At 37.9% G+C, this 12,256-nt stretch overlaps 1 protein-coding gene across 1 annotated transcript in view; it reads right to left on the bottom strand.

The window, feature by feature from the left end:
- Window positions 1–12,256, bottom strand: part of TAF1 (TATA-box binding protein associated factor 1) — an 80,933-nt gene that overhangs the window by 34,683 nt on the left and 33,994 nt on the right. Inside the window, 7 exon segments of the mRNA XM_006779672.2 lie at window positions 3,966–4,050; window positions 4,129–4,221; window positions 4,977–5,104; window positions 5,960–6,022; window positions 8,555–8,732; window positions 9,509–9,607; window positions 9,825–9,933. Of these exon segments, the coding sequence (XP_006779735.1) occupies window positions 3,966–4,050; window positions 4,129–4,221; window positions 4,977–5,104; window positions 5,960–6,022; window positions 8,555–8,732; window positions 9,509–9,607; window positions 9,825–9,933 (755 nt within the window).

Below are 12,256 nucleotides of genomic sequence, written 5' to 3'. Positions count from 1 at the left end.
AGGCCGGGCTGAGAGATCCCTCCTCCCCCGAGTGCACAAATTTTTGTGCACCAAGCCTCTAGTTTCAAAATAATACTCCAAAATGGCAAAAAGAAAGTTACCGAAAGAAGTGTACTGCGAATCTGAAAGTAACGATGAAGAGTTTTATTTTGGCACCTTGAATACTGACTCTGATGTAGAAAGTGATGTTTGTAGTGATTCTACTAGTAGTGATGTAGTTCTAAAAAAGAGTTAATAAATCTTGTTTATCCTTCATAATCTTGCATGTTATGTATCACTGCTCTTTCAATGGAAATTAATTCTGACCAGTACAACACCCATGTCCAAATTTAATACGACCGCAAAGGGTTAAAAACTCATTTCTTCCCACCAAAATTAACTCCTACTCTACAACCTAGCCAAACTCAACTACTTTTCACTTCCTTATCCAAGACACTCATCTACTTTTACATTTGTTCTGTCTGCCTGGAACATCTTCCCTACCATTCTCCACTTGATTATCTGCTTAGCACAGTAGGTGATCAATAAATATTACCTACTATAATCATCATCCTTTAAAATTTAGCATAAAAGTCACCTCTTCTAGCCCAGCTGGGTGGCTCAGTTGGTTGGAGCGTCATCCGTACACCAAAAAGGTTGTGAGTTCCATTCCCGGTCAGTGCACATACCTAGGTTGAGGATTCCATCCCCGATCAGGATGCATACAGGAGGCAAGCGATTGATGTTCTCTCTCTCTCTCTCTCTCTCTCTCTCTCAAATCAATAAACATATCCTTGGGTGAGGATTAAAAAAGATCACCTCCTCTAGGAATAGTTTCCAGTTTTCCATACCAGAAAACTTGAAAAACATGCAAAAGATGAAAATGAAGATTATCCTAACCTTTTATCGCAGAAATAACCACTACTATCACATTCATGCATTTCCTTCCAAATTTTTATATATACAGTGGGGCCTTGACTTACGAGTGTCCCGACTACCGAGTTTTTCGAGATATGAGCCGTCTCTCGGCCGATTTTTTGTTTTGAGTTGCGAGCTAAAATTCGGGTTATGAGCCAGCTTCAGATACCCCACTGCTAGTTGGCGCAGCGGACGTCACAGTTAATGCCACATCAGCCCAGCATCACGTGTCTCACTCGTTCACTGTTGATTTGACATAGGAGTAATTTGAGCTACGAGCTCTGTCATGGAACGAATTAAACTCATAAATCAAGGCCCCACTGTACATCTATTTTTTAAAGCATAACTGAGAAAGGAAGTTTTATGTTCTGCTTTTCTCACTCAACATTGCAAGCATTTTTGTCATTAGTTTTTTTTAATTTATTTTTTATTTCAGAGAGGAAGGGAGAGTGAGAAATATCAATGATAAGAGAGAATCATTAATCAGCTGCATCTTGCATGCCCCCTACTGAGGAATCAAGCCCGCAATCTGGGTATGTGCCCTGACTAGGAATGGAACCATGACCTCCTGGTCCATAGGTTAATGCTCAACCACTAAGCCACAATGGCCGGGCCATTAGTTAGTTTTTTTTATAAAGAGCTTTTAATCCTTACATAATAATCCATCACACAGATGGCACAATAACTGAACATTCCCTTTACATTAACCATTCAGGTTATTTCTCATTAATATAACATGATCATAAACATCAGTGTCTACATCTCTGATTAAAATAGATTATCATCCTATCACCATGTGCTAATAAGCACTCACATGCATCTTTTTATTTAATGCTCACAATAACCCTCTAAGGAGGGTACAATTATTATACATATGGGAAAGCAAAGGCTGAGTAACTTACCCTATACCCTAAAGTCTGATCATTTAACAATTTTTAAGTCTCTCAATGCTACCAAAGAGCTTTCCAGAAATGCCTTACAAATTTATACTGCCAACAGCAATATGTGAGAGCACCTGCCTCACTAGCATTGAATATTCCATTTTCAAAAACTGAGCTCAGCCCAGCCGGCATGGTTCAGTGGTTGAGCGTCAATTTATGAACCAGGAGGTCACAGTTCGGTTCCCAGTCATGGCATATGCCCAAATTGCAGGCTTGATCCCCAGTGGAGGGACATGCAGAAAGTAGGCAATCAATGATTATCTCTCATCATTGATGTTTTTATCTCTCCCTCTCCCTTCCTCTCAAAATCCATAAAAAATTTTTTTTTTAATTTAGCTCATCTAATAGGTGAAAAAAATGGTACCTCTTTGTTTCAATTTGCATTTTTTCAATTAGCATCTTCTGGGTTTTTCTTATTGCCTCACATAAGCTCCTGGTATCTTAACACATTGTTTGTGGGTAGTTTTTATCGTACGCTAACAGGTGGCGCAGGCCATTTTTGCTAATTTTTTGCGCAAATGGCAACGTTCAGTAAAATTACGATAACTTTAGTTTTACATATTTTTTTTCAATGAAACTTTTTGTGATTTTCTACAAAATGTATACTGAATTATTTTTCTTAGAATCGCACTGAATGCATGGCGAGGCAGAGAATTGTGTGAAGGGATGACTCTACGCATTTGAAAAGATTACCGTTATACCTGGAAGTGCATACATAATTCACGATTGTATGTGTTAGAGACCCAAATTTTGTCTTTTGGAATTCGTATATCTGCAATGTTAGCATCCCTTTAGAGCAATAAAAAAGTATAAAAATAAACGTATTTATACGTTACCCGCATTCTACCGCTAGTCTATAAAAAACGTATTAATACGTGTCCCGCACTCTACTACCAGTCAACGTAAAACGTATAAATACGTTTCCCGCATACAATGTGTTTAGCCAGCCATCACCTGACCAAGAAGCCTTTCTGAAGACTCCTGCTTGCTTATCATTTGTTATAATCATTATTGAGCTGAGCATCTGTGAGCCTACCAACACATCTATATTACCAGAATTCTGACTGATTAGGTTTAAGTGTTTTCTGGAGGCAATAATGGATAACTGACATAAGGGCATTTCCTCTAATTTCCAAAGCAATAAGGAGATCTCAAGGGAGAAAGTACATTATTTTAACCTAACCGAGATGGAACAAAAATGGGAGGTTCATCTTCTACCACTTCCCTTGGTGAAATATACAGGTACTAGTTTAACAGTTCACCAAACTTGCCCTGTTCTTTCATTCCTCCATGATATTGAACATTCCGTTCTCTCTGCCTAGAATGCCCATTTTTTCATCTGTCTTTCTGGTTGTCCCTCCCTTCACCTACCCCCTCCAATTTCTCTGTACCTTTTATCTGGCAGACTTACAGCCAAACTACTTGAGTGCTAAATATTGCTGGAGAAAAGCCCCTATAATCATGATCTATGAGTCACACATTTCCCTAAGCTCCACCTAAGGGCCTGGGGCATAGGTAAGTTTTCACATCTCATGGAAAGCAGTGATGACTCAAAGTCCAAAGTAATATCCACTTGATTTTTATTCTCATCTCAATTTTCTGTACTTTCCAAAGTTTAAAAAAATAAATGTGCATTGCTTTTCCATCATTAAAAGTTATTAACAAACTTTATAGAACACATACACTAAAATATCAATAAAAACATTATTTAAAATTAAACATGTGTGCCTGCTTTAAAAAAAGCAGAGTAAGCCCTGGCCAGTAGCTCAGTGGTTAGAGCATTGGCCCGTGGACCAAAGGGTCTCGGGTTGGATTCTGGTCAAGGGCACGTATCTCAGTTGTAGGTTTGATCCCTAGCCCAGGTGAGAGACATGCAGGAAGCAACCAATCGATGTGTCTCTCTCACATCAATGTTTCTTTCATTCCCTCCTCCTTCCCTTCCACTCTCTAAAAATCAATGAAAAAAATATCCTCAAGTGAGGATTAACAAACAAAAACAAAATAAGATACCTGACTGATTCCGCTATCACTGCTCAAGACTTCATGCACTTAAATTTTAATAATTCTAATTAATGTTAGATGAACAGACTGATGGAGAAAGAGAGAAAAACAAGGAGACATACCCACCATTGTACTTAACACTGTTAGCAAGGATAAGGTTGACATCATCTAGAAAGCTCTCTCGACTCTGATACTTGTGCTTGGAGATATTCTGTGATTAAAAGAATCAGGCACTTAGATACACAAAGTTAATTGATTCCAAAAACACATATTAGAACAAGTCACTCACCTTACGTATAGTCTCTAAATCCATTGGACTGACAATCACTTTATAATAATCTGGAACAAACTTCTTATTAACTGGGTGATGAAATGGCCAAGACTAGCAAAAAGAAAGCATGAGAAATTAAATAAAAACCACTGTTTCTACTAAAGATTCTCAACCTTCATTGGGACACAGATATTCCTGAGACTCTAACCAAAACTAATTACCCTTTTCCCAGAAAGATACATCATAACCACACAAAACTCTGTATGTAACTTAAGGTGTTCTTGTATTCCTTTAAGGGTTTCTATGCTCTGAAAGAGTAAGAACTCCTGCTTCATACTCAAAATTTCTTATTCCCTAGTCCCATCCAGAAGTTTTATTGCATTACACATATAGGAACACAAAAGGAAACTTAGATCAGAATTCCTAACCAGGATCCTTATAACAAAATGGTGCAATGAATTAACACAGTAGCTCTGTCATAAAGTTGCAAAAGACAAAAAATGAAACAAAAGACAACAAACACTGGGTAATTATCAAACTGGCATTTTTCAAGAAGCAACTCTATTTCCAAAGCTTCCGTTGGGTGGCATATTAATTTCTCTCCAGGGCTAATTAGGAACATTCAAATACTGAATGTAAACAATAGGAAGAAACAACCTCTTTATGTCCACAGTTTCCTGGCCTCTTTAATTTTAATGATAATGCACACATACAGCAAAAAAGTCAGTTTTGACATTTATATGCCAGTTTGAATTGACAAACACCACCCTCCACCAGACTCCCTGACATATATACACATGTATACCCTATTATCTTTTCCTTTCCCCTGTACTATCTTCACAATGTTTAGTACAGAGACCACTTACATCTGGAACTGCCATCATTTTCTGGGTGACAATATTATCCAGAATAAAAGAAAATGCCACTTGGTCATCATCATCCAACAAGGGATTGATAGCTTTCTCTAAACGAGCCAATTTGTCTTCTTTCTGACATGAAACAAAGCAAAGGTTTCCATGAGGTATGATCACCATAGAAAATTAAGGATAATTTAAAGTTAGGTTGTCTCTTGCTGTTGCCGAAAAAAGTCTAAGAATTTTCGATTATTCAGTTTCAAGCAAAAAGTCAAGATAAATGACATTCTAGTAAAAGGATCAAACAGGATGTACCAACCACTCCTTTAGGTATTCTGTATTCTACTCTATTCACCAAAATATACATCCCTGGGCATCAAAACCTTAGCTTCCATAATAGAAACACCTTCACCAAGTTAGATTTTACAATCACACTAACACATTACTGTTGATTAATGACTTCTGTATAAGGAAATCTAAATGAAATTCATTTCATACTTTACTGGGAAAAAGTTTATGTACCAATTGTTCCACATCCTAACACTATCAATCTTTTTATTTTAAGTCTTTTTAAAATTTTAGCCTTTCTGGTGGGTATGTAGTGGTATCTAATCATGGTTTAAATTTGCACTTCCCCAATAATCAATCAAGTTGAGAATCTTTTCTTGTTTATTGGCCATTTGATTATCCTTTTATGAAGTATCTACTTCAGTATTAACATCATTATATCATTATTGCATTTTTATAAGCTTGTAAGGTACCATATTTTTTTAGATAAGATGGAATATAGATTACCTTTTAAAAATTAAAATTCCTCCCTGCCAAAATACAGCCTCAACGCCAGATGACTTCCTGGAAAATCACTTTCCTTGGCCCTTTCTAAAGAAACATGTGGGTTATAGATTTTAATCCTAGCTCGACTATTTAAAAGTCATGATGCCCAGGACAAGTCATTTTCTTCTATGAACCTCAGTTTTTCCATCTACAAAAGGAATTGAGTTTTTCATCACAGAGATCCAGCATGGATTGAGAGATCTGGGTCAATGAGTGCTTTGGCCCTAAATTGTAGAGCAACAAGAAGAAATGAAACTGTTAAAAATGGGGGAGGCAAGCCCAGCTAGTGTGCCTCAATGGTTGAGCCTCGACCTATGAACCAGAGGTCACGGTTCGATTCCCGGTCAGGAGACGTGCCTGGGATTGCAGGCTCGATCCCCAGTAGGGGTTGTGCAGCAGACAGCCGATCGATGATTCTCTCTCTTCACTGATGTTTCTATCTCTCTCTCCCTATCCCTTCTCTGAAAAATCAATAAAAATATTTTTTTTTAAATGGGAGGTAAGAGCTGCCAACACTTCTCCAGATGTTTGCCACATTTACTTAAGCACCAAATATGTGCCAGGCACCAGACTAGCTGCTGGGCTACACACATAAACCAGTCTTATCTTCATTTTTAGTGCCTAACAAATAGTAGACACACAACAAATGAACAAACTAATTTTAACTCTCTTCCTTATTTGTGTATATCCACACATAGTAGTACAACTATTGATACTGCTGTCTTTAATGCTTTGAAAATGATACTAAGCATGGAGAACGATAATATGTTTAAGGATGGCTGAGGCAATCAATACAGGATTTAAAATCTTCCCATACTTAGCATATAGAATTTGCCACTGTAATTTTTGTTTGTAGAACTCATGGTTTGTGATGTCCTCCCAACATACGGCTAATCCAAACAAAGCCTTTCTCATAAAAGAATCTCTATCTCATCTCAGAATATTACTTTAGTTTCTCTGATATCCATAACAAGAGCTTCAGAAACCATTTCCTACACTCCCTGCTTATGGCTACCCTAATTTAAGCTCACCAGGATAGTTAAAAACATTTTCATCTAGACTAATAATTCTGACTACTTCCTTTCAGTACTTATTTTCTTATCTTTCCCTGATTATTCTTTTGTGTAAGTGTTCCCCAGAGCCTAAACCTCAGCTCTTTTCTAATTAATTTAGCATTCATTCATTTATTCATTCAACAAATGTTTAATGACATGTTCAGTAAGAATAATGGGATATATTTCAGTACCCCTTATAATTACGGTGACTGTTCATAGCATGATCACTGCTTAGTCATCAGAGGATAACATTTGTTAGTGGAGATCAGAAAAATTTATTTGTGAGATTCTGCAGAGTTCATTTTTCTATTCCCAATATTTGCTGAAGTTAAATAAAAATATTCAAGCCCCCCTCCCCCAAAAAAGAATAATGGGAAAATAAGACACCATTGCCCCATATTTAGATGACAAAACTGAGGAGGCTATGAGCAGTTAAGATAATTTATCTAAGGTGACTCAATTTGTAAGAGTCAGAGCCATGACTCATATGTTACCTGTACTCTTAACCCCTATATGAATCTGTGCTCAAGGACACAATGGGAACCAAAAAAAGTTTACCCTTTACATACAGAACCTGTACTGTTTTTCCCCCTTTAAAAAGACTCAGATTTCTTCCTCCTTGCCTTTCCAGCTTTTAAGCAAAGTGGACATATAACATCCCTTGTAATAGATTTGTAGACCAAATCAAAGATTCACACACAGCAAATATGTCACATGCACATACTCTGCACAGGTTCCATCCACACTGAATGCTTCTCCCTTCTTTTTACCTAGGCCCACTTCTTAAACTCCTAGTGCTCCCCATGTAATAGTTTCATTTCAACAGATAGACTCCAAATTCTCCAGATGATACATTAAAAAGTGGTAATAAGCCCTGGCCAGCTTGGCTCAGTGGATAGAGCGTCAGCCTGCGGACTGAAGGGTCCCGGGTTCGATTCCAGCAAAGGGCACATGCCTGGGTTGCGGGCTCGATCCCCAGTAGGGGGCGTGCAGGTGGCAGCCAATCAATGATTCTCTCTCATCATTGATGTTTCTCTCTCCCCCCTCTCCCTTCCTCTCTGAAATCAATAAAGAATATATTTTTTAAAAAAAGTGGTAATAAAAAGAAGCAATATACAGTTGACCCTTGAACAATGCAGAGGTTAAGGGCACTGACGACTCACACAGTAGAAAATTCATGTATAATTTAAGTTGGCTCTCTGCATATTCAGATTCCCACTACCAGTTAACCATTGAACAATGTGGGTTTGAACTGGGAAGGTCAATTCAAAAATCATATAGCCCTGGCTGGTTTGGTTTAGTGGATAGAGCGTTCGCCTGTGGACCAAAGGGTCCCTGCCAGGTTCGATTCCAGTCAAGGGCACATGCCTGGGTTGCATGCTTGATCCAACATGCAGGAGGCAGCCAATCAATGATTCCCTCTCATAATTGATGTTTCTCTCTCTCCCTCTCCCTTCTTCTCTGGAATCAATAAAAATATATATTTATATTTTTAAATCGTATATAAATGGACCCACACAATTGAAACCCAGGTTGTTCAAGGGTGAAGTATATATTAAATGACTAAAATGTGTACTATCGGATTTTCAAAACTGCAAAATGCACTAATACATTTTAGGACCTTTTCATCAGTCCTATATAGTCTGAACTTATGAGGATCTGAAAGGTGACCTCTTCAATCAAAGAATAGATGATTCTTACCATTGTAGGTTGTACTATTTTTCACAATGAGCTCCAAATGCTCTCTGAACTCTTCCCGAGATGGGTAGAGGCGTTTACGCACATTTTCACGAAGTGTCTGTAAGTCCATTGGTCGAGTAATAATTTTGTAGTAGTCCTTTACAACCTTCCCATTGACTGGAGTGTGGAAAGGGTAAGTCTGTGCAAACAAGAGCCAGCACCACCCATAAGCAAAGAACACTTGCCAGAGATTCCTGAAGATTCTTTCACATCTTACCTCTCTACCTGTTCATCAACTCTCAAAGGATGTTTTCTAGATGAAGCAGGTATGACTGTTCCCTCTACTCACTTGTTTTATAAAAAAATGAAAGAAGCAAAAAACTATAACCTATCCTCGGCCAGTGTGGCTCAGTTGGTTGGGTGCTGTCCTATGCACCAAAAGCTTGCCAGTTTGATTCCTGGTGTCAGGGCATATGACCAGGTTGCAGGCTGGATCCCTGGTACAGGGCGTTTAGGAGGCAGCTGAGTAATGTTTTTCTCTCCAAATATCAATAAAAATATTTTTAGCCCTGGCCAGGTAGCTCAGTTGATTAGAGCATTGTCCCATACACCAAAAAGGTTGAGGGTTCGATTCCTGATCAACAGCTACAGGTTCAATCCCTGGCCCCAGTTGGCGGCATGTGCAGGAGGCAACCAAGCAATGTGCCTCTCTCACATTGATGTTTCACGTCCTCTCTCTCTCTCACCGCCCTTCCTCTCTCTCAAAACAAACGAACAAAATCAATGGAAAAAATATCTTCAGGTGAGGATTAACAACAAGACAGAGAAGAAAAAATAATTTAAAAAATAACACTATACCCCAAAGAATTAGGATTTCCATGTACTTAGGACTATACTGTCCTCCTCCATCTAAAATCATGGACAGAACAAAAAGCCTTTTTGTCTCTACTGTAGATATGAATGCAATAAACTCACATTTGGAAGATCTCTCATGTCGTTGATGATAGACTCCAAGATGGATGACAGTGTCACCATGGGGTCTGTCCGGCGCCGGTGGATGGACTTATGAGGTCTCTAAGGAAAAACAATGAATCAGAATGCTTCTATAGATTAAAAAACAATACTTTCTAGCTGGACAAATATGTTTTGGAAGTCTTATAATGAACAGTACACATTAAATTTCAGGGCAAGGACAAAGGGATTCAGAATCTATGTCAGGACCATGGCTTAGAGGGCTACGGGAATCAATGAGAAGCTCATCTGGTCAGAAAAAAGCAATGCAAATACTCACATTCAAATAGTCACAGTGAACAGTGGTTCCAACTCGCCGTTTCTTCTTAGGAGGGAGTTGCTGTTTAGGGAACTTGAGAACCAGAGATTTTCTGCGAACCTCATCTGCACTGCAATTAATAACACTTTCATAGCATGCAGTCCCTATTTATAGTCCCCAGGGATAAAAACAACTACAGTGAAACAGTCCAAAGTCCCTGAGAATAAGCCTAGGGAGGAAAAAGCCAAACTAAAGGCCAGACATCCACATCTAAGGCTCAGATCAGGCAAGGCCTCATAGGATCTCCAAGTTTATAATAAAGAACTAGGCAAGCCACAATTTCACCTCAGTTTCCTATTTAGAAAATAAGGGAACTAGCCCTAGCCAATTTAGCTCACTGGATAGAGCGTCAGCCTGCGGACCAAAGGTTTGCAGGCTTGATCCCCGGCCCTTATCGGGGCACATGAAGGAGGAAACCAATTAATATGTCTCTCTCACATTGATGTTTCTCTCTGTCTCTCCCCCTCCTTTCCACTCTCTCTAAAAATTAACAGAAAAAATATCCTCGGGTGAGGATTAAAAATAAAAAGATTAAAAAAAAACACAAAAAAGAATTCAAATATATTTTGAATATAATACCCTGACTGTACAACTTCAGTGGCATATAGTCCAAGGACAACTAGAAAACACACCTGACTCTACAGGTTTGTTGTTGGTAGTAATATTGGTATTGTAATTCTCAAACTATTTTGTATGTATCTTAGGACAAAGCAAATGAATAAATATATTGATGTTGGGAACCAAAGAAAAGATACAAATATGAAATGTAGGGATATGAGGAAGAATCTGTAGATACAATTTGAATCTCTATGAATTGTGCTTTACCATACACGTATACTTCCTAGTTCTGTCCACTAAGAGCCTAGTACCAATGGCATCTAGATCTTGGTTTCTAAACAGCGTTCCCCAATAAATGGAACCAGGGCTCCTTTAGAGAAATGGCTGAGTCTAGATCTGGGATAGGGAAATTTCAAGGAGATCCTAGAACATCTTGTGCCAGAAAGCAAAGAAGTTATCAAAGATTTATAGGGTCATTTCAAAAGGACACAGGATCTGGTATGAAGGGGTAAAATTTGGGACGATGATGGAAATCAAAATTAATAATAAGGTTAAGTTTACAAAGGAAAGAAACTTCAGAATCTGTAATAGTACTCAAAAAAGGAGGGGAAACTTTATAGAATGCCATTTAATGTAGAAAGAATGCTAGAATTAGAAAAAAAAAACATTCTTTTGAGACCCCTCCCAATTTAATAATGGATCATCAATGAATGCCAAAACAGAATGACTGTTACGGATCAGGATATTCACCAACATATTCATTACAAAGGGAAAAACATACCTTTATCATAGAGAAATCTGGGGATCACCACTTTAACAAGATGATTAAAATAGTACAGAAACCTGACAATATGAGCTTCCTGATGTGGTGTATTAAGTACATAATACCACCTATGTAGTCACCTTGTCAGACATTTAATATGAACATAATCAATGAGAAAACAACCAGGCAAATCCAGATTGTGGGATATTTTATGAGACAATTGGCCTTGACTCTTCAAAAACAAGTCAATGTCATAAAACCCAAAAAAGGTGGGGAAGGCAGTTCTAGATTAGGAAAGACTCAAAATACTTAAATGTTTGAACTGGAACTGGATCCTGAATTTGGGGATAGGCAATAAAGTACTTTGAGACAACTCAGGACATTTGAATAAGAACTGGATGCAAGATACTATTGAATTAATGTTAATTATGTACTATGTTGTTATGTACTATGCTAAAGAATTTATAAGAGAAATATCATGATGCCTGCAAGTTATTTCTAAACAGTTCAGCAAAAGTTTAAATATATAAAGATGAAACAAATGGGACAGTTGGTAAATTTAAAGGAATAGCATGTTTCTTTAAATTTTCCGTAGGTTTGAAATTTTTAAACTAAAAGGTTGGGGGAAATTTTTTAATTTAAAAACTCTGCTTCTTTATTAAATTCTCTTAGGGCAAGAGACAGGTATGTGTAAGCATAGTTTATGTCTCCTTAAACTTTTTGGATGGTCCATAATTACAACATTCTGAGATTAGGGACCTTACAAATATTGAGTGCCGGGGAAGTGGAATAAGAAGAGCATCTACTATATGCCAGACACTGTGCTTTATATAGTCTCTCTCATTTTTATCTCATAACTACCCTAGAAAGGGTGGTTCTATTTTGTAAATAAGAAAACTTGAGACTCAGAAAAGTTAGGTACGGGAGAAACCAAGACGGCAGAATAGGTAAACACCGGAAATTGCTGCCTCGCACAACCACTTCAAAAATACAACTAAATGACAACACGGACATCATCCAGAACCACAGGAAGGCTGGCTGAGTGGAAATTCTACAACTAGAAGGAAAGAGA

The sequence above is a fragment of the Myotis davidii genome, unplaced genomic scaffold (genome assembly GCF_000327345.1).
Source record: "Myotis davidii unplaced genomic scaffold, ASM32734v1 scaffold1983, whole genome shotgun sequence".
In the NCBI taxonomy this organism is placed as follows: domain Eukaryota; kingdom Metazoa; phylum Chordata; class Mammalia; order Chiroptera; family Vespertilionidae; genus Myotis; species Myotis davidii.
Note: the sequence above shows the minus strand (reverse complement) of the source record. Positions and strands in the feature narration are given on the sequence as shown.